This window comes from Meriones unguiculatus, chromosome 4, assembly GCF_030254825.1.
Source record: "Meriones unguiculatus strain TT.TT164.6M chromosome 4, Bangor_MerUng_6.1, whole genome shotgun sequence".
In the NCBI taxonomy this organism is placed as follows: Eukaryota; Metazoa; Chordata; class Mammalia; order Rodentia; family Muridae; genus Meriones; species Meriones unguiculatus.
This window is the reverse complement of record NC_083352.1, coordinates 137,847,446-137,871,643: the sequence shown is the minus strand read 5'-3', so window position 1 is coordinate 137,871,643 and position 24,198 is coordinate 137,847,446. Positions and strand designations below refer to the sequence as shown.

General features: G+C 40.5%; 1 protein-coding gene across 14 annotated transcripts in view; it reads right to left on the bottom strand.

Annotated features, from left to right (window-relative positions):
• Tasp1 (taspase 1) overlaps positions 1–24,198 on the bottom strand; it is a 225,635-nt gene that overhangs the window by 50,925 nt on the left and 150,512 nt on the right. For 10 of the 14 annotated variants that reach the window (XR_009591656.1, XM_060383183.1, XM_060383184.1 and 7 more), the window contains one exon: positions 21,591–21,701. The exons of 2 other annotated variants lie outside the window; for them this stretch is intronic. Coding sequence is in view for 11 of the 12 variants with exons in the window: in XM_060383183.1 (XP_060239166.1) it covers positions 21,591–21,701 (111 nt within the window). In the remaining variant the exon portion in view is untranslated. Of the gene's footprint in view, positions 1–15,493; positions 15,905–21,590; positions 21,702–24,198 lie in introns of those variants that run through there. 2 more of the 14 variants (XM_060383188.1, XM_060383193.1) reach the window with 2 other exon arrangements.

Genomic DNA, 24,198 nt, shown 5'->3' with positions numbered 1-24,198 from the left:
AATTATGGACACCTGATTTTTTATAAAGATGCCAAAACCATTCAATGGAAAAAAGACAGCATCTTCAACAAATGGTGCTGGTCTAACTGGATGTCTACATGTAGAAAAATGCAAATAGATCCATACTTATCACCCTGCACAAAACTAAAGTCCAAGTGGATCAAAGACCTCAACATGAAAACAGAAACACTAAACCTGTTAGAAGAAAACGTGGGGAAGAGCCTTGACCTCATTGGCACAGGAGACAACTTCCTGAACAGAAAACCATCAGCACAGGCTCTAAGAGCAACAAACAATAAAGGGAACCTCATGAAACTGAAAAGCTTCTGTAAAGCAAAGGACATAGTCATCAAAACAAAACGACAGCCTACACACTGAGAAAGGATCTTCACCAGCCCTATATCTGAAAGAGAGCTAATATCCAGTATAGATAAAGAACTTATCCAGTATAGATAAAGAAGTTAAACGGCAACAAATCAAGTAATCTTATTAAAAAATGGGGTACAGAGTTAAACAAAAAATTCTCAATAGAGGAATAACCAATGGGTGAAAAACACTTAAAGAAATGCTTAACATCCTTAGTCATCAGGGAAATAACAAATCAAAATGACCCTGAGATTTCACCTTACACCCATCAAAATGGCTAAGGTAAAAAACTCAAGTGACAACACATGCTGGAGAGGTTGTGGAGAAAGGGGAACCCTCCTCCACTGCTGGTGGGAATGTAAATTTGTACAACCTCTTTGGAAATCAATCTGGTGCTTTCTTAGACAATTAGGAATAGTGCTTCCTCAAGATCCAGCTATACCACTCCTAGGCATATATCCAAAAGAGGCTCAAGTACACAATAAGGACATTATTAGCTCAACCATGTTTGTAGCAGCTTTATCCATAATAGCCAGAAGCTGGAAACAGCCCAGATGTCCCTCAGTGGAGGAATGGATACAGAAATTGTGTACTACTACTGGGAATGGAATACTAATCAGAAATAAAAAACAAGGAAATCATGAAATTTGCAAGTAAATGATGGGAACTAAAAAAGATCATCCTGGGTGAAGTATCCCAGAAACAGAAAAACACACAGGGTATACACTCATTCATTAGTGGATATTAGATAAGTGGATATAGGATAAACCTACTGAAATCGGTACACCTAAAGAAACTAATCAAGAAGGACGACTCTGGCTAAAATGCTCAAACCCCTTTCAGAAAGGCAAAGAGGATCGACATCAGAAGAAGGAGAAAACAGGCAACAAGACAGAAGCCTGCCACAGAGGGCCTCTGAAAGGCTCCACCCTGCAGGGTCTCAAAGCAGAGGCTGAGACTTATGGCCAACCTTTAGGCAGAGTGCAGGGAATCTTATGAAAGAAGGGGGAAATAGTAAGACCTGGGGAGGACAGAAGCACCACAAGGAGAACAACAGAACCAAAAAACCTGGGCGCAGGGGTCTTTTCTGAGACTCATACTCCAACCAAGGACTATTCATGGAGACAACCTAGAAACCCTGGACAGATGTAGCCCATGGCAGTTCAGTGTCCAAGTGGGTTCCCTAGTAATGGGTACATGGACTGTCTTTGACATGAACTGATTGGCCTGCCCTTTGATCACCTCCCCCTAACTGGGGAGCAGCCTTACCAGGCCACAGAGGAAGACAATGCAGCCATTCCTGATGAGACCTGATAGACTAGGATCAGAAGGAAGGAGAGGAGGACCTCCCCTATCAGTGGACTTGGGTAGGGGCATGAGTGGAGAAGGGGGAAGGAGGGTAGTATTGGGAGGGGAAGAGGGTGGGGGCTACAGGGGGATACAAAGTGAATAAAGTGTAACTAATAAAAATTAAAATAAAATTTTTATCTGAACATAAATTATCTGTAATTTTCACCTACAAATCAAATATGTTAATAAAATTCCCCTTGATATATGCTTGATACCTCTATTCTCAAGCTTTTGATAAAAATACATGCAACTGTAGAACGTTCGCTGATATATAAAGCTACTACAAATTTTTTCTCCATTCTTAGTCTTTCCATCTTATTTTCCTATCTTATCTTACAACCTATCTTATTTACCACATACTATATTTCAAAAACAAAGAAATTCATGCGGAGTGACCTTCAGTTTGATCTCACAAAACAGAACAAAACCCAAGCACCACAAAATAAATCCTTCATGTTTTGAAGAGACGTTGGATGCCATGTTGTCCATGAGTAAAAGTAAAACAGTATGAAGTAGAAAAATCCTGATTTAATTAGTCAAAAGTACATGAACAACTTCACTGATTCAGCACCTAAAACACATACAGTACTTGTAAACAATTCTGAAGGAACAGAGGCTGTGCTAATTGTAGTCAGGGTCCCGTGTGTGTGCTACGCCTGATGCCCTTTACACTACTGTTGAGGATATCTCAGTGTTCATAAGCAGTATCTCTTGCTTCAGGGATCAGTTGCTGTGTTCTGTTTTAACATGGACTTGGCACATAAAGTCCAAACGTTCAAAGAATGCAGAGAAACACCTGGAAAGAGTTTTTCCCAACCTCTGCACAAAGATCTTAAACGGTACTAGGCTACTAAGAAAACTTCTGATGCTGCTGTTATTGTAGTTTCCTTTTTTTTTTTTTTTTTTTTTTGAGTTGTTTTTCTATGTACCCATTTGCTCAGCGCACAAACTCTACTAACTCTCACTCTGTAACCTGTTCATTGCACATCAGTCCATAACATTGAAAAATAGCTATTCACCATTCATTCTGCTGGGAGATGGTGAAATTTGAAAACTGTCACACAGAAGAGTACCCAGTGGTCAGAACATTATAGGTTTTCAATATCTCTTCTAGGATCCCAGAGAATTACTGAAAGGCTGATCTACTATTTTAAAATAAAACCTGTGGAGAAGAAACCCAAACAGCTGTTCTGCGGAGAACGGGAGTCAAATAGGAAAAGGAGTAGGAAGCCTGGCAAGGAAGCTTCTGTGGAGGTCTAGGAGAGAGCTTCTTAAGGAGTGTGGAGACGGTCACTGGACAGCCACCTTTCCTTTGACCTAACTCGACATGTCAGGCTGGGTGAAGGCACAGCGTTCCTCTTCAGAGGGACAAATTATGCTGCAGCAAAAGTGAGGCAAGAAGACATCTGATGGACTGAGCCAGAAGAGCGGTGAGTCACAGCTGTTCAGCAGGAGCCTGTGTGCCACGCTGGAATGTGTGTAGGCAGTTACCGACTTCAGTCTCACACTTAAGTCAGGTCATTTACACGTCCTCTTATCATCATACAACGTCCATGCAGTGCCCTGAGGATAGACGTCAGAATTCTGGGCACCTTGAGGCTGGGTGCTATGAGATTCCTTCTCTGGTCTGAAGCTCTGAATTCCCTCCCTCTTATTACCAGTCCATTGGGCCCTGTTTATCTCTGGAGTTCTCTCTGTGTCCTAACTTGGCAAAGACTAAGTTTTTTAACCTTCGAACACTGGCTAGAATAGTTTTTTGCCTGTGCTGCTGCTTCTCCTCCTCTTACTTTTTAAAAAGTAAGTAAAGCTCTGAACTTCTTTTCCACCTTGTTGTGAAATTTTAGTGGCTCTGCTTGATTTAATGCCATATGTTGTGCATTTCATACACACCCAGAAGGTGTGGGCACTGGGAAATCTTTTACTATGTCTAATAAATAAAATAAAAAGAAAAAAATGTAAAATTAAAACATAAATTTCTTAAACTAGCAGATAAGGAAAAGTGAGTTATGTATTTAAAAAAAATTGAAATTTCTAAATTAGTGAAACCTTGTAATTTTCAGAGAATCTAGAAAGAAAACTAAAAACCATCAGTTCATTTGTTTCATTTGCATTTGTAAAGTATCCGTGCTAGAATATTGTGACTCAGTGTTAACAGAAGAGTAAGTTGGTTTTTCAGTCCCGTTTCAATTTATAGAGGGCAGGAAAGATAACAAGTTTCAAGCAACTCTAAAAAAAAAGAAAATCCTCATAATGAGGAAAGACCCAAAAGCAAACGCAGGTCACTGGAAGGACAAGCATGAGCAAGGCGATTTGTAAGCACAGTTATCTTCTTGCCCACGACAGGCAAAGGTTTAAAATGAGATCCATGGTGCACACAGGGAGAAATGCAACTACCAAGTGAGTATGCATGTGACTGCAGGATGGTACGTACATAACAAAACAGTTTAGGGAATCATGGACCAATAATCATTCGAGATTCTTCAAAAGCCAACACGGTGCAGATGGAGACTTAACATTATCCCACGACCACCATATGAGACGTAGTTCTCGTGTAGCTCTCTTCTGCCTTCTGACAGAGACAGAACTAACACACTAAAACAAACAGCCACAGCTTGATTGAATTACATTTTATTGCATTTATATGGGTTATTTGAATAGTCAGAAATGAAGAGAAAACTTAATTCAGGGTTAGAATAAAAGGTACAACATGCTATTTGACACAAAGCAAATAACACGGGAACCAAAATCTTATTACTATGCAAAATAAATTATCATTTCCTTCCTCAGCTATCTAGACATTCTGGGGATTTGACCCAGTGTCACATGTGGCTGAATTCACAGTGAAAATCCCTGTACAATTCCAATACAAGCAACCCAAACAGAAGGAAATATGCTTGCTCGTTCTGCATATGTCTACAAGAGAGCCACAGAAAGAATGCTGCGTGGCTTAATGTGGGCAGCATACTCATCCCTGACCTAGTCGGCAAGGCCAGGTCATTACTTTGACCCGGAAAGACTAGGTTAACCCCTCCAAAATGAGAGTCTGTATGTTTGTTCCCAGTTAAAGGGAACGAATGAAAGATACGGGAGAATATTTACATATGTGCTTGAACAGATATACACATGCCTACACCCACGCGTGTGTGACTTACACACTTGCAATATCATGGGACACCTTGGGCACAGCTTTCTTTACTAAACTAGATAGAAGACACTACATTGACACAAGACCTTTGGCTCTGAGTTTTCACCATTTGGGAATTAAAAGGATTAGTGGAAAGCGTACACTTGAAAACACAGAAATATGAAGTGCTTCATAAAAATCATGTGGTATTAGTAAAATATGTGAATAAATTTAATTTGTCATGTTTCCCCTAGCTCGAAATACAGAAAATAATGCTTTCTCAAGATGCTGGGCTTACCACAACTCACATATCACCACTGTAAACCATCAATGTCCACCAGTATTCATATTTGTGAAGTTAGGACAACTGCTGTCTTAACTCTCTATAATGCACTGTGTAGCCAGGTTTTTCTTTTGGAGGGGGGCGGGGTACTTTATTGGGTTCTTTTTACTTCTTCCTTATACCATTCCTATTCCACCCTTCCAGTGCCCCAACACTAGGTAGGAAAAAAACGTTAGCTAGGAAAGGGGGTGTCAAAATTGTTAGACATCTGATACTGTAGATTAGGGGCACCAAGTTCCTAGGGGCGAGTTTGCTCTTCGTCATCAAGACATCTCCAACCAGCAACCAGCAACCAGCAAGAGCAGCATCAGGAGAAGGAGCATCAGCAGTCTGCCTCTTGGGACTCTGGCATCTATATATATCCTCCAAAGAGTCCCAAAATTCCAAATGTAAACTATCCTCGGCTGGCAGAAATCACATCCCTGCTAGAGCATGAGGCAACACATAATCATACATACACACATACATACATACATACATACATACATATATATAGATATATATATATATATATGAATGATCCCATAATATTTCTGTTTTTACAAAACCAAATATTCTTACTACAGCATTGTCAAGTGACAATATTTTCAATTATGGTGGCTATCTTGGAAAAAAACCATATCGCAAGTAATCTGTATAAAGAGGCTAATGAGAAAACACATTTAACACACCCTTCCTCCATTCACATGAGTAACAATTTTATAATGATTTCACAGGAATAAAAAATCAGACCTACTGTGGTATAAACAAATTGAAATTTACTTTTTCTCTGGTACTAGGTAGCAGCTCACAACTGTCTGTAATGCTAATTCTAAGAGATCTGACACATTCACACTAATGCACATAAAATAAAATTAAACAAATTATTTTAAAAAAAAGAGTCCACCATGAGGGAAAACATTTCATTCTCAAAACAAAACAGGATAGCTAAAACAATCCTGAACCATAAAAGAACTGCTGGAAATTATTACAACCATTCCTGATTTGTAGTTGTACTACAGAGCTATAGTAATAAAAACAGCACGGTACTGTTATAAAAAAAACAAACAAATAGAACAACAAAACAAAACAACAACAACAAAAATACCATTGATCAATAAAATGGAACTGAAGAGCCGAGCATTAAGTCCACACTCTTACAGAAACATGATTTTTTTTTTGACCAAGAAGTAAAAAATACAACTGGAGGAAAAAACAAACAAACAAACAAACAAACAAACAAAAAACAGCGTCTTCAAAAAATAATCAAAATGCATGGCTTCATGTAAAAGAATAAAAATAGATGAATATTTTCACCCTGTGCAAAACCTAAAGTTACATTAAAACTGAACTCAAGGACCTCAACATAAGAGCTGATATCATGAATCGGATAGTAGATGAAGTAGGGAATAGGCTTAAACTAACTGACACAGGAAAGAACCTTCTAAACAGGACTCTCACAGCTCAGGCATTAAGACCAATATCTGAAAATGGAGCTCCAGGAATCTAAAAGGCTGTCTAACAACTGAAACCATAAGTCCAGTGAAGATGCAGCCTACAGATGGATTTTAAAATATTTACCAAATACACATCTTAGTATCTAGAATACACAAGAACTAAAATAATAATAACAGCTTTACATCAAGAAAGCAAGTAACAAGCTTTTAGAATGGGGTATAGAACTAAATAGAGTTCCTAAAAGATGAACTACTTCTGCCCCACATCCTAAACCATCAGGTAAACACAAAGTTAAAGCTGCTTTGGGATTTCCTCTTACAATTTCCAATCAGAATTGTCAAGATTAATAAAACAAATGACAGCAAATACTGGCAAAGATACCTGAAAAGAGGCACTTATTTACTGGTGGGATTGTAAACTGACACAGCTACTATGGAAATCAATGCGGATGAAGGTCTTCAAGAAGCTGAGAAACAGACATACCACAAGATCCAACTGCACCACTCATGACCATATAAGCAAAGGTCTCTATATCTTACTACAGTGACACTTGATCATCCATATTCACTGTTGTTCTACTAATAAAAGCCAAAACTTGGAAACAGCTGACATGAACATCATGTAGATACTGAAAATGCAGTACTTTACAATGGAATATCATTCAGCCCCTAAAAAACAAACACACAAAAACATGAAATCCACAGTTAAATGAATAGAGCTAGAAACAATCACACTGAGTTAGGTTATAAAGACCCAAGAATCTCCTATATGTGGCTATCAGCTTTTAAGCTTTAGATATATGTGCTTCACTCAAAATATCCAAAGAGGTTAGATAGCTAGTAAGGGGCTAGGGAAGAGAGGGTGATCTTCCAAGAAAGGAGAAATAGAACATAGCATTATAAGGGGATAAAGAGAAAATCAGAACAGGAGGAGTAAATGGATTAGAGAATGGGATGGAATATGGGGAGGCTTGACTAACACTTTTGAAAAGTCATAGAGAAATCTACTACTATAGAAACTTTCTAAAATAAATAAATATATAAAAGGTGTTTATATGGAGCTACCATATAATGGGGAACAACACCCCAACTAAACACCATATGCTACCAAATAAAATCGTCAGTGTCAGGATGGATTACCTCGTTTTCAGCTGTTGCCATGGGAGTCCCATAGACCCCTCCAAATGTTACTAGCTATGCCAATACTCTTGGTTACCCTCCACAACCAGATGGTAAGACCTCACTGTCAAACACCTCACATACCTATGTCCTAGAACATGATGAATCTGGTACTGCGCGGACAAGCGGTGCTGAAAGCTGTGGTACATGCTCCTGGAGGAGAAGAGTGATCACTATCCACACTGAGCTACAAACCGCACAAGCCACAATAATGATCTGCACTTAAGAGATGCCCACTGCTGGGAAAGTAGCACGGATATTAGGAGTAAGCACTTTTTGAATGGAATTAAGGCCTACTCCATGAGAAAAGTCCCATTCCTGACTCCGCAGATGAGGCCAAAAAGCTGAGGCTAAGTGACAGGCTCTCAGGGAAAACCTACCACTGTCTGCTGAATGAATACAGCAATAAAACAACTCCTGCAGAGATGCTGCTATATACCACTATACTCCTAAAACTGTCTTGCTCAGCCCTCTATAGAGAAGCTGCTTCTTGCAGTAGATGATAATTAATGCAGGAACCCACAATTGGAAAACATGAAGAGAATAAAAGACCTTGAAAGTCTCAGCGCTAAGTGGAATGTCTTTGTCAAACCCCTACCCACAGGCTCAGGTATTTATACAAAAGAGGAAGCAGAAGGTTTGAAGAGCCAGAGGTGACAAATGACTCCAAGAAAACAGCAATTTCCTGACACAACAGAAAACATGCAAATGTGAACTCCCAGAAACTTTGACCACATTCATATATGACAGGCTGGGGTCAGACAAAACACCAGCATGGAGGAGGGAAAATGGGCACTAAATCACACCCAGAGCCAAGAAGGTATTCTGAATTGATAGGTTCTGGGAGTGTTCTTCAATGACATCACTCTATGTACGTTAGTTACCAAGGTAGGCTTCACCCACGCTGAGGAGTAGCTGGCGAGCATAAATTGGCCTCATGGTTTTAGCTTCAGTTAATCGAATGGGCAATTAGGGAAATGGGGGGGGGGCTTTGGGGAAGGAAAACAGTATGATCTAAATATATTGTGGGAAATCCTCAAAGAATAAACAAAAGCATTAGTTTTAAAGCAGACAAAAATAAAGAGATTATTTTAGCTATAATTATCTGTATTTGAAGAAGTTGACCATTATTGTTGAAATGGAGTAGGACTCCAGACAATCTGGCACTTCAGGAATGTGGAAGCGGACACTATGTCCTAACAGCTAGTTAAAAGCCAAAAGCGTTAGTTATACCTTCCACACTATGGGGATAAAATACCCATCAAAAGCAACTTAAGGGCCAGGCAATGGTGGCACACACCTCTAACCCCAGCACTCCAGAGACAGGTGGACCTCTGTGAGTGTGAGGCCAGCCGGTCTATAGAGTGAGTTCCACGATGGCCAAGGCTGTTACAAAGGCAAATGAACAGGTTCATTGTGCCTAACAGTGTGAGGGTCAACGGCAGGAGTGAGTCAGGGAGGCAGAAGCTTGAGGCAGTGGGCTGCAGTGCAGACCCAGGAAGGACACAGAGAATGAATGCTCCTAGTCAGCTCATTCTTGCAGTATTGTTCAGTCAGTTCAGGACTACAGCTCAGAGATGGTGACAGCCACCATTAAAGTGTATCTTCCCACCTCAATTAGCCTAATGCACATAGTACCCCAAAGGCATGACCAGATACTAGTCTTACAGATCCTGCCAGGTGAGCAACCAAAGTACCAATCACACTGAACAACAACAAAAACAAACAAACAAACAAACACACAAACACACACAACCCACTGAAGAGCACGAGAAAAATGAGGTCATAGAAGTGCCTGCGCTGAGCAGAGCAGAGCCCACCTGTGGAACCAGGGCCAAAGGACGAAAAGCTTGAGCTAATGTGAGTGACAAACTCCCCAGGACGATACCTACACTGTCCTGGGCTCCACCTCCAGAAATCAGACCATGTTCTTAGACTGACACCTCTATAATAATAGACACTCTATCATACAGCAATAATTGGGACTGACCCAACAGTCTTGCACATGCTGGACAGGCACTCTACTGCTGCACTGCATTCATAACTTTTGTTTTATATTTTGAGACACAGTCTCACTAATTTGCCCAAGCAGCCCTTTAGCTTGTGAACACTGTGCCTCAGCCTCCAAAATGCAGAAATGACAGGCCTACACTACCAAGCCTCATAAGACAATCTAATTTTTAAAAGAGGAAGAGACCTAAGGTAAATCTCAAAATTAAGACGTACACATAATTAACCAGTGTGTGAAAATTTTTATCAATATCAATAATTGTCAGGAATATATAAATAAAAATTCATACCAAGAATAAGGTATCTATTAACTTCAATAAAAAAGCATTCTTTTCTTTAACAGACCTCAAAACTGGAGAAACTCTTTTCTCAGAAGCTAAATTTATGGGGTTTCATATAAGCCTAAACAACCAAGGGTAAGAAGAAAAGCCAACTGTAATCCCATTAACCATCATGTCCCTGTTGAACCCTTCCCCCAACACTGAGCCCTAAATGTGTACACATGGCTCCTTTCCATGGCACAGTTGATCACACTACAGGGCAGGCCCCACTGTGGAGATGGTGGGTATGATATTAAAGAAGATGAATATGATCAAAATATATTATAAGAGATTCTTAAAGAATAAAAAATGTATTTAAAGATAATAAATATGAAGCGACAATCACCTTGATACCTAAACCATACAAAGACCCATCAAAAAAAGAGAACTTCACATCTATCTCTCTTATAAACATTGATGCAAAAATACTCAATAAAATACTTGCAAACCAAATCCAAGAGCACATAAAAGATATCATCCACCATGACCAAGTAAGCTTCATCCCAAGCATGCAAGGGTGGTTCAATATATGGAAATCCATCAATGTAATCCACCATATAAACAAACTGAAGGAAAAAACAAAATAAAACACATGATCATCTCCTTAGATGCCAAAAAAGCATTTGACAAAATCCAACATCCAACATCCAACACACAACACCCATTGATATTTAAAGTCTTAGAGAGATCAGGGATACAAGGCACATACCTAAACATAGTAAAGGCAATATACAGCCAGCCTATAGTCAACATTAAATTCAATGGAAAGTTAAATAAATCCCACTGAAATCAGGGACAAGGCAAGGCTGCCCACTCTCTATCTATTTAACATAGGACTGGAAGTCCTAGCTAGAGCAATAAGACAAGTAAGGGAGATCAAAGGGATACAAATTGGAAAGAAAGAAGTCAAAGTATCACTATAAGTAGATGATATGAGAGTATAACTCAGTGACCCCAAAAACTCAGAGAACTCCTTCAGCTGATAAACACCTTCAGCAAAGTGGCTGGATACAAACTTAACTCAAAAAAATCTGAAGCCCTTCTGTATACACAAGACAAAAGGGCTGAGAAAGAAATCAGGGAAACAACACCCTTCACAATAGCCACTAATAACATAAAGTACCTTGGGGTGACTCTAACCAAGCAGGTGAAAGACCTGTTTAAAAAAAACTTCAAGTCTATGAAGAAAGAAATTGAAGAAGATATCAGAAGATGGAAAGATCTCTCATGCTCATGGATTGGTAGGATTAACACAGTGAAAATGGCCATCCTGCCAAAAGCAATCTACAGATTCAATGCAATTCCCATCAAATTACCAACACAATACAGACCTTGAAAGAAAAATTCTCAACTTCATATGGAGAAACAACAAAAAAAAAAAAAAAAGAACAAACCAGAATTTCCAAAACAATCCTGTACAACAACAGATCCTCTGGAGGTATCTCCATCCCTGATCTCAAGCTGTACTACAGAGCAATAGTAATAAAAACTGCATGGTATTGGCACAGAAACACAATGGTGGATAAATGGAATTGAATAGAAGATCCAGAAATAAACCCACACACCTATGAACACTTGATTTTTGATAAAGAAGCCAAAACCATTCAATGGAAAAAAGACAGCATCTTCAACAAATGGTGCTGGTCTAACTGGATGTCTACATGCAGAAAAATGAAAATAGATCTATATTCATGACCCTGCACAAAACTAAAGTCCAAGTGGATCAAAGACCTCAATATAAAACCATATACACTAAATCGGTTAGAAGAAAATGTGGGAAAGAGCCTAGAACTCATTGGCACAGGAGACAACTTCCTGAACAGAACACCAACAGCACAGGCTCTAAGAGCAACAAACAATAAATGGGACCTCATGAAGCTGAAAAGCTTCTGTAAAGCAAAGGACACTGTCGTTAGAACAAAACGAGCCTACACACTGGGAAAGGATCTTCACCAACCCTACATCCGACAGAAGGCTGATATCCGGAATATATGAAGAACTAAAGAAGTTAAAAGGCAATAATTCAAGCAAACAAATTAAAAAATGGGGTATATATACCACAGGCAAACCAAGGAGACCAACACCAGAAGGCCTGCTAACGCTCCCATGCCCGCCCATTCCTTCAGATGATTCATGGCTGCAGCAATCCATGATGATAATCCTGTGGCTAGTCCTGCGTCCACTCTGGTAGAATTTACTGTGACAATGGCCACTCTCAGCTGCTCCATCGTAGTATTGAATTCTCCAGTCCAATTACCTAAAATATAGCTCGACAATTGTTTAGACAGATTTGCAGCACAGGAAAAATTCTCATGTTATATGCTAGTGACTCAAAGTCCAGCATATTTTCATTGACAGCCAAGTTGAGCGATTTGCCATAGGGTATCAATTTGCTCCTGCACGAGGTCAATCCTCTGATTGAACACCATCAAGCTTCCTTTTAGTTGAGCATTAATTCCTTTATGTACAACTAGGGCATGAGCTACATTGGCTAAATGATTGTTCAGGTTCTGAGCAGTCTGCCCAGTATGACTCATGGCTAATGCCCCGGTGGTAGCTCCAACAGCCGCCAATGAGATGGTAGTAACAATGGTGGCTGTAGTTCCAAGATCCCTTTTCTGTCTGAAGAGAGTCATAGCGTGAGGGGCATCAGATGCAGCCTTGATCATTCAGGCCTTTACAGCCATTGAAGCAGGACATTCTCCCCAAGCACGGTTGGATACCATAAAAAGCTAAAATGTTACGCTCAGGATGCGAGGCTAAGCACTGCACTCAGGGTCAGCCGCTTTCGACCCAGAGAAGAGCATGTTTGGTTGCATGCGGGTTGATGCCCCAGGTCCCGCCTCTGAGAAAAAGGTATCGGACGGGTCTGATGCTCTTTGGGTGGATGACAACTAAACGAACATCGGTACAAAGTCCCAATTTATTTCTAATATCAGAGATCAGACCTCTACTCTTGCCTGATGCATCTAAAACAAAAAGGGGGAACTGTAGAGAGCTGCGGAATGCTATGCCTTAAAGATGGAGCTGGTTTCCACCTTCCACCTTCCCGATGGTGAGTGCTCTCTGTCACGAACAACTCCACATTTGGCTAAGGCTGAGGATCTGGCTTGCTTCCATGTATGTGGACCTATCTGCATTGCCCACATGGCACGCCTGGGTTGGCTACCCAGAGGCTATTTAAGCTGTGGGCTGGCTTTCCCCAGGGTCCGAGGATTGTTCAAGGTTTCTGAATAAACTGCATTGAAAAAAAAAAAATGGGGTATAAAGCTAAACAGAAAATTCTCTGTAGAAGAATACAGAATGGCAGAAAAACAGTTAAAGAGATGTTTAACATTCTTAGCCATCAGAGAGATGCAAGTCAAAATGATCCTGAGATTTCACCTTACACCCATCAGAATGGCTAAGGTAAAAGCAACAACACATGCTGGAGAGGTTGTGGAGAAAGGGGAACCCTCCTCCACTGCTGGTGGGAATGTAAACTTGTACAAGCACTCTGGAAAGCAATCTGGCACTTTCTCAGACAACTAGGAATAGTGCCTCCTCAAGATCTAGCTATACTACTCCTAGGCATATATACAAAAGAGGCTCAAGTACATAACAAGGATATTTGTTCAACCATGTTTGTAGCAGCTTTATTTGTAATAGCCAGAACCTGGAAGCAACACAGATGTCTATCAACGGAGGAATGGATACAGAAATTGTGGTGCTTTTACACAATGGAACACTCAGCAATTAAAAAAAGAAAATCATGGCTTTTGTAGGCAAATCGTGGGATCCAGAAAAAAAAAATCATCCTGAGTGAGGTATCCCAGGAGCAGAAAGACACACAGGGTATATACTCACTTTATAAGTGGGTACTAGACCTATAAGATAGGATAAACTTACTAAAATCTGTACACCTAAAGAAGATAAATAAGAAAGAGGACCAGGGGTAAGATGATCAATCCTCACTTACAAAGTCAAGTGGGATGGACGTTGGAAGTAGGAGAAAACAAGTAACAGGACAGGAACCTACCAGGAGGGCCTCTGAAAACTCTACCCAGCAGTGTAGAAAAGCAGATACTCAGACTCATAACCAAACCTTGGGCAGAGTGCAGGGAATCGTATGAAAGAAGGGGGAGTTAGTATGACCTAGAGGGGACAGGAGTTCCACAAGGACCAACTATATCAGAGCACAGGGGCCTTCTATGAGACTGTTTCTCCAACCAAGGACCATGCATCGATATAACCTACAACCCCTGCTTGGACATAGCCCATGGTAGCTCAGTATCCAAGTGGGTTCCCTAGTAAGGGGGACAAGAATTATTTCTGACATGAACTCAATGACTGGCTGGTTGAGTTCCTCCCCACCCCACCCCCTCCAGAGGGAAGAACAACCTTGCTAGGCCACAGATAAGGACATTGCAGCCAGTGCTGAAGATACCTGATAAGCTATGATAAGCTATGGTCAGATGGAAGGGAAGGAGGACCTCCCCTATGAGTGGACTTGGAGGGGGCAGGGAGGAGATGAGGGAGAGAGGGGGGGATTCGGGAGGGAAAGAGAGAGGGGGCTGGGATACAAGTGAATGACCTGTGATTAAAATAAATAAACAGATAGATAAATAAGTAAAAATAATAATAATAAATATGGTAGATAGCACATAGATGATCTTAAAAGAATATGAAGTGGTAAGATTTCATCAATGATAAAAAGATACAGATAATTTAAATCCCTTCCAGTAAAGGAATGAATTAGTCACAGAATCATGGAACAAGTCAACTATTAGTTTAACTATACTGATATATGAGTGTGAAGATATGTTAAGTAGCCAGGTATGGTGGTGCACTATAATCTAGTGATTGAGAGGCTCAGAAAGAGGATTAGAAGTTCAAGGTCAGTCTTGGCTATGAGGCCCTAGAGTTCAGGGTTTGGGGGGGGGTGGCTTTAGGGAAGAGAGGAGGGAAAGAAAGCCATTCAGTAAAAGTGAAAATTATGTTACTATTTGACTACATATTTATTTAAAATGCTGATAAAACATAGCAAACCAACAGGAGACTATGAAGACATAAACCTTTTAGCAATGATTCTTTCTGACAGAAAGAGCTTTGGATGAACAAAATGGTGCTTTTTTTTTTTTACTTCATAATCTTTAAATTGGTTTTTATAATTTTTGTAGGAATTACATAAAAGACAAAAATGGAAGAATTTCCTATTTCCATGAGAGGAAGAAGGTAGTCATTAACTTACTTCAGTTACCACCTGAAAAGATGTCAGCCATACCACTCCAGACAGGAACCTGCTATCACTACTCAAAGTCTTAATATAGAATTTTAATTGACACATTATTTGATGCATAAATGTACTTTTTTCTAATTTTTTTCTTTATTAATTGCACTTTATTTACATTGTATCCCCCCTGTGGTTCTCTCCTCCTCCCATCCCAATCGCTCCCTTCCTCCACCCTCTGCACGCATGCCCCTCCCCAAGTCCATTGATATGGGAGGACTTCTTTTCCTTCCTTCTGATCCTAGTCAATTAGGTCTCATCAAGAGTGGCTGCGTTGTCTTCTTCTGTGGCCCGGTAATGCTGTTTCCCCCTCAGTGGGAGGTAATTAATTTCAGGCCAATCTCCCTCATGAACATTGATGTAAAAATACTCAACAAAATATTTGCAAACTGAATCCAAGAACACATCAAAGATATCATCCACTACGACCAAGTAGGCTTCATCCCGGGCATGCAGGGGTGGTTCAATATACAGAAATCCATCGATGTGATCCACCACATAAACAAACTGAAGGAGAAAAATCACATGATCATCTCCTTAGATCTTGAAAAGGCATTTGACAAAATCCAACATCCATTCATGTTTAAAGTATTGGAGAGATCAGGGATACAAGGCACATACCTGAACATAGTAAAGGCAAAATACAGCAGGCCTATAGCCAACATCAAACTCAATGGAGAGAAAGTTAAATCAATCCCACTGAAATCAGGGACAAGGCAAGGCAGCCTACTCTCTATCTATTTAACATAGGACTGGAAGTCCTAGCTAGAGCAATAAGACAAGTAAGGGAGATCAAAGGGATACAAATTGAAAAGAAAGAAGTCAAAGTATCACTATAAGCAGATGATATGATAGTATAACTGAGTGACCCCAAAATTCTACCAGGGAACTCCTTCAGCTGATAAACACCTTCAGCAAAGTGGCTGGATACAAAATTAACTCAAAAAAATCAGTAGCCTTCCTGTATACAAAAGACAAAAGGGCCGAGAATGAAATTATGGAAACAACACCATTCACAATAGCCACAAAGGACATAAAGTACCTTGGTGTAAACCTAACCAAGCAAGTTAAAGACTTGTATGAAAAAAATTTTCAGTCTCTGAAGAAAGAATTAGAAGAAGATATCAGAAGATGGAAAGATCTCCCATGCTCATGGCTTGGCAAAATTAATATAGTAAAAATGGCCATCTTACCAAAAGCAATCTACAGATTCAATGCAATTCCCATCAAATTACCAACACAATTCTTTACAGACCTTGAAAAAAAAATTCTCACCTTCATATGGAACAACAAGAAACCCAGAATTGCTAAAACAATTCTCTATAGGAAAAGATCTTCAGGAGGTATCTCCATCCCTGATCTCAAGCTGTACTTATAGGGCAACAATAATAAAAACTGCATGGTACTGGCATAGAAACAGAATGGTGAATCAATGGAATTGAATAGAAGACCCTGACATAAATCCACACACTTATGGACACCTGATTTTTGACAAAGATGCCAAATCCATTCAATGGAAAAAAGACAGCATCTTCAACAAATGGTGCTGGTCTAACTGGAAGTCTACATGTAGAAAAATAAAAATAGATCCATATTTATCACCCTGCACAAAACTAAAGTCCAAGTGGATCAAAGACCTCAACATAAAACCAGACACACTAAACTGCTTAGAAGAACAAGTGGGGAAGAGCCTTGACCTCACTGGCACAGGAGACAACTTCCTGAACAGAACACCAACAGCACAGGCTCTAAGATCAACAGTCAATAAATGGAACCTCATGAAACTGAAAAGCTTCTGTAAAGCAAAGGACACTGTCATCAGAACAAAACGACAGCCTACACACTGGGAAAGGATCTTCACCAACCCTATATCTGACAGAGGGCTAATATCCAGTATATATAAAGAACTAAAGAAGTTAAACAGCAAAAAAGTCAAGTAATCCAATTAAAAAATGGGGTACAGAGCTAAAACAGAGAATTCTCTGCAGAGGAATATCGAATGGCAGAGAAACATTTAAAGAAACGCTCAACCTCATTAGCTATCAGGGAAATGCAAATCAAAACGACCCTAAGATTTCACCTTACACCCATCAGAATGGCTAAGATCAAAAACTCAAGAGACAGCACATGCTGGAGAGGTTGTGGAGAAAGGGGAACCCTCCTCCACTGCTGGTGGAAATAAATGTACTTTTATAAATAGTTTAGATGGGCCCATGAACTAAACCAAGGGTAGTGTACACTTTTTTAACTGGAAGGAGTTTCAGGATCATGAAGGTCTACCTCCTTATTCTACAATGAAGGAAAAAAAAACAAAAGATCTGTCTTCTTGAGACAGACAGCTAATTAAACCATCAGTGCACTAAAAGAAGAACTCAACCTCCATACTCTTACTCCAGGCCTCCACTAAATCCAGTTCATTCATTCCAAGTACTTTGTAACGATCACTAGTGTCCTCAAGTTTTTTTTTTTTTCCTAATTTCATGTCCAAATTGTATGATTAAAAGAAATTTTCGTATTTATAGACTGACTTCATTAGAGAACCAAGAGAACTGAGTACAGCCAAGGAACTGTTAAATTTCCTCTTACCTAATGTCCTTGATGGTAAAAAAGAGAGAAAACCATTCAGGCAAGTTGCTCCCAGGAGAAAAGACACAAGACTAAAGAGGACCAGCTGCCCAAGTCTTAGGACTTCGTCCCTATTTTACACAGAACAAATAAATCAATACTCACTGGCCAACAAGATGACTTTGGAACAAATTTCTGAATTTTTCATAGATAACTTTTAATATTAAATGCGCATGGTCGATTAGCTCTATAAAGGTCCTTGCTCCTTTCTACAGCAAGGAATTTTTAAGATGGGGCCCAACAGGTACTCAATACAAGGGTCCCAGAAGCAAAACTGCCCAGTGTCATTAGCAACTTTTAAAAGTTACACAAAAGAAGAGCAAAGCACCAGAAAAGAATAACTTTAGGGAGTCTAAAGACCCCAAACTTGAGCAAAGCCTACCATGACCCTGTAGCTTTAGACTCAGCAGAGTCCTGTGGGTCGTTCTCAATGGGTGCTGTACCTACAAACCTGTCACAGCACTTCTAAGAAGTTAGCTCTCGTGAACCTCTATTTTCAAGTCTTGTTATTGCTTCTCCTTGATGTATACATATGCCATATGGATACAATGACAGCAATTGTATAAATCACATTATTGGACCGAGAATCACTTTTCTTTAACAACAGCATTCACCACTCTTAATGAAACAAAGAATAAGATCTAAGTCTGACTGACAGATCTGAGAACTTAACAAGAATGTCGATATCAAGCAGCACTTATTAACACACATGGGGGGGGTATACAACCATCCAGATGATTTGGAAAAATCTTGGATCTTTTCTAAAGCTTCATAATTTTAGCATAAGAAATGCAAGACAGCAGGCTGAAAGGATGGCTTGGTGTCAAGAGAACTCGCTGCTCTTCCAGAAGACCTGGGTTTAGTTTCCAAAACCCCCACAGTGGCTTACGTTCACCTCAACTCTAGTTCCGAAGGGTCTGATGCATTCTCCTGGCCTCCGTGTACACCAGGCACACATGGGGTGCACAGACACATATGCAGGTCATACACCCATAAGAAGAAGAACATAACAAAACACATGTTCAAAATCCCTTCCCAGTGAAGCAAATTTTCCTTTGGTCAATTCATTCTATTTTCCAACCAAAGAAATGTAAGTTTTTTTTCTGAGGGTACACTACTGTTTTCTCTCTATGTGGCTGAAAACCTCTTTCTAACAGAGCTTGCTACTTTTAATAAGTCAAGGTGACAACCTGGAATTCTGAAGAGGTCATTCAGATTCTAGAACTCCTTCATTTTACCATTAGTGAATCCAGCTGATTTTGGTTTCATCCTCTGAGCTCTTCTGTGGGCTTTTGCAAATTCTGCATTGTGCCAACTTCAGATGGCAAAGTATTTGTGGTAGATAAAGGCTAAATTATTGGAAAGACAATAGTTTGGAGAAATACTTGCTTAGCCTGGTTTCTGTAAGAATCCTAAAAATAGTGCTGGGAATGATGTGCAATTTGTAGGAAAACTAAACAAGGCTTGTCACTGGCAAGAGTTTCTGCTTCTCCTTCCTGTGATGACAAGGGAAGGGAGAAAGAAGGGACAAGACAGCCCTAGCTGGATTTGGAGAAATCAAGAGCAGAAGGGACCGGTGCACCCAGCAAGATGTGAGCGAGACACTCCGATGGTGAAGTTCCCCATTCCAAGGCACACGGAAGAAGAGCAGATGCTCCAAGAGAGATGCAGAAAGTCTCATGTACCCTAACCATCCCATAAATCATCCCAGAGGTTCCAGATTCCCTGTCCGAACTACTCACTTAGGCTGAGAGGGAATGTGTACCTGGGAAGGTGTGTTGCTGTCATGCCAGTGGCTCTGGTCACTGGCTGCTGTGGGTGAAGGGACCCAGAAGGTACATCTACCACAGTGAATTCAGTGGTGACAGAGGCTAATTGCCCTCAGGCAGGCGGAGGGCAAACCACATCTCAGCAGAAGCCAAGAGTGGTAAGCATGCACTATAGAACCAACTGTCCCCTCCCCAACACTACCTCAGAACATACACACTGCCTGAAATCCAGGGGCCACCAGGAAAGAACAAAATATAACAGTACAAAATAAGTACATGCATGAATATAAAAAGACAAATGAGCTTACTGGTGTTTATGTAACTAGCAGAAAGGTGAGGCAACAAGTCAAATGAGACAAACCTGTGTATAACTTCCAGCACTGACTGGGGAGGAGCAGTGTGGGTACAAGGCTACCTGCCTCTGCAGGGCCAGAGAGTATTCATGCAGAACCATGCAGCCTGGCACAGGGAAAGCCCTTCCACAGCTCTCGGCATGGAAACCAGAGCTCAACAGACTGACACAGCCGCCGCTGTGACCTGAGCCTGCAACCTAGAGCTGAGAACTCCACCCTCGCTGACACAGGACCCCCGAATCACTCAGGGCTCAGCATCTGCTGCCCTTTCTCAACTCTGGAGTGCGACCCACTTCAATTAATTCCACAGCAATCCTATCTGAACCCGACGATCGAAGTCCAGCCCTCTGATGGCCAAACTACATCTTTTCTGATGGGGTTTAAAGTCCCTCTATGCATGCTCTTTTAGGAAACCTTTCACCTCCAGAGTACCTGTCTCAGGGTCTCTATTGCTGTGATAAAACACCATGATCAAAAGCAACTTGGGAATAACAGGTTTGCTTCCCCTTACAGCTCTCCTTCATGCTCTGTCTCTATGAGAAGCTGGGGCAGGAACCGGGAGGCAAGACCTGAAGAGAGGCAATGGAGGGGCACTACTTACTGGCCTGCTAAGCCTGCTTTCTTGTGCATCTGGAGACCACCTGCCTAATGACAGCATTGTCCACACTAGGCTAGGCCTTTCCACATCAATATCAAAAAAGAAAGTGGACCACAGGTTTCCCTAGAGCCAGTGTAATGAAGGTTTCATTACTCAGAAAACCCTAGCCTTGTCAAACTAACAAACACTAGCTGGCACAGGAGCAAACACCCTCCTTTTATCTTAGCACTCCTGCTCATCACAGCTAGAAATTCTTCCTTTTACCCCCCACCGTTTAATGTATTGCAAGGTCTCTACATCCTGCTTAGAGCAGAGGTGCAACACACACTCTGTATTAAACCTAAGTCCACAAGTTTTCCCACTGCTGCTTTCCTCAACTGATACAAACAGAGGAGGAACTTTCCTTCCTCCACCCTGAGGTTAGCCCCACACACAGACATCTGCACATCTAGTTAAGAGCACTGGGCAAAGTCCAGGCAAGACTCCATCTTGACCCTGGGCAGTGCACATGGCAGTGCAGTGTGCAGGATGCAGCGCTGACTTTATCAGAAGAATCCTATTTGCATTTCAAACATGCTATATAGCAATTGTCCGCTGATTTTTTTTTCAGCATTTCATTCCAGTACTTGTCATTTTAATGCTATATAATATCTCGGAATCTAGACACTCAATTAGTTAAATTTAATATCCTGCTGTAGTAACTACTGTGATAGGATTTCTGCTCACAAATAATATTAACAGAAGGTCTAACTTTATGGTAGGCAGTGAAGGAAAGCCTAGAGGCATATGACAGCTTGAGGCAATGCTCTACACTTAGAAAGGTGTCCTTTTCTCAGCATTCCACTTACTGATAAACTTGTTCTGCATAGTCTCCAGGAGGGCTTGGTGAGCATCTTCAGCTTGTAGAGCGCGTGAGCATTCTCTAGCCAGTATGGTGCGCACAAGATGCTCTCCACATCCTGCAAGTCCAAGAAAAACATACTGAGGGAAAGCAACACTCAGCGCTTCGCTTATCCCAGTAACAGAGCACCCTCGCACAGGACTTACAAAGGAGGGATGCAACAGGACAACTCAATGACAGAATAAAATGGCTTCTATGAATCGTCTGATAACTTAGTAATAAGATTCTGTACAAAATAAAGAAACACAGTTCTATTTAATCTCAAAAGAAAGTAGTTAAAAGTAAAAGAAATCCCTCTTTCAGGGAAATAACTTATGAAACATAGAAATGCAGATTCAGTACCTAGGGTTCTGTCTCACTCCCACTGAGTAACTACAAACCATCCTGTTGGATGGTCTTAGACACCCCATTCAAGAAATGGTACCTACAACTGTCAACCATTTTCTTTCTGACACTCCCTTTGCCTGGGAGGCAGAAATGTTGGCATGCAGTGTCAGGCTGAATCTATCTTTGCCTGTTGTTTTTCAAGAGAATCATATAGCAACAGTGTGAAGGAGACATAATAAAACATCACCTTTCTCACATTCTCACAGTGACTCACAGCTTTCAGAAGTCAGGTCTCTCTGTAGTTTTAAAGAAAAGGTATATTTCAGGTCTAGAGAGATGGTTTACCAGTTAAAAGTACTTGTTCATACAGAGGACCTAGGTTAGCTTGCAGCCCCTATAAGATTCCTGTCTGTAAGAACAGGAATCTGACACCCTCTTCTGACTGCTATGGACACCACACACACACACACACACACACACACACACACACACACACAATGCACAAAGACTCATGCAGGCAAACATTCAAACACATGAAATAAAGACAGAAAGGAAGGAAGGGATGGAGGGGGAAAGAAGGAAGAGAAGAAGGGGGAGGGAGGGGGATCTTGACAGTGAGATAAACGGACCATTTAGACACAGGAAAAGTAGGTTCAGGAAGGTTTATACTGACTGGGAGTAATGAACTTAAGTTCTAAGGCAACAGTTACTACTGCAGAAGCAGAGTAAAAAAAAAAAAGCTAGTTTAAGGACCTATGAGTTCTAGTAAAACAATTTCTTGGAAAAGAGCAGCTTCCTTTCTACCAGGAAAAAAATTCAACATTTAAATCTGGTATCACGATGTAAGGCATTTGTGAACCTAAAAGACAAGTGTATTTAACTTAGCTTCAGAAGTATCTAGGATCCATTCAGCTTCTCAGCAGGGCACTCTCCCCCTCCCTGGCCCATTCTCTCCCTCTCCCCCTTCTCTGCTTCCCACTCCACCTTTGGCTCTCACTCTCTCCCTTGCTACCTCCCCTCATGCAAGTACACACAAATGCATGCACACATGGTCACTTGCACTAAAGAGTCGATTAACAAAAGAGGGTCTGAACACTCAAAAGGAAACTTGGGCTACAAGAGATAAATTAAGCAACCACTTTTATTTTTGTTTGTTCAAAAATGTGCTCACTTTTTGATGTGGGCATGAACGTCTATGCGCCACGTGCACCCAACGCTCAGAGGCGAAAGAGGCTGTCAGATCCCTTGGGAACGGAGTTGCAGACAAACAGCACTGAACATGTGGGTGCTGGGAATCGAAACCAGGTCCTCTGGAAGGGCAGCTAAGTGCTCTTAACATGTGAGCTATCTTTCCAGCAAGAAACCACTCCTAAATAATGGAATTGGGGTGAGGAGGAGGAATGTTAAGATGAAACCCTATCTAGGGAAGAATTCAGCCACAGAGCTACGCCTCCAGCCTCACAAATCCTTAAGTCTGTAAAATAAATGAAAACCGATACAAAGCTTAGCTCTCTTGTAGGTAGTATTACTGTGATGAGAACCAAGCACTACTGCTATGTCTTAAGAAACATTATATCTAATAACCATTATGCCATGTTGTTGCTCTTCATATATACACCTCTCCTCCTCTGTTCACTCCTCTTCGGTTATCTTCTTACTTAAATATACATGCACATATGTATTCTGTACATACATATACTATGTATACTCATTGCCAAGACACCAACAGTTCATGGAAGTGTGAACACAACTTTCAAATTGCCTGATATTTTATGAAAATATCACCTCTCAAGATCTCTCTGAAAATATCTACACTTAGACAAATCTCCCCATGGAACTGAATACAGAACTTTATTGGCAGGATTATATCAATTATTATTTTGTTCACTTTCTAATATTCATTTTATTAAAAACATAATAAAACAAATAGCAAAAAACCATGTAATGCTATGTAACAGCATCGTGGTAAGATCACAAAATCCCCATAAATTTTAATTCCCTTTGTGCATATATTTGATGTTGAATAAAGAAATGTTATATTTCAGGACAGTAATGACAGAAAATTCACAAATTAAAAGCTAAACTACTGTTCAAAAGGTTATGTACACATGCCTCAAGTCAAAAAGCTAAACTACATGAAGTTATAACATTACATCAAAACTTCACATGTGAGGAAAACAAACAAACAAACAACCCAGTGGCCTTTCTATAGACTAATGAAAATATCC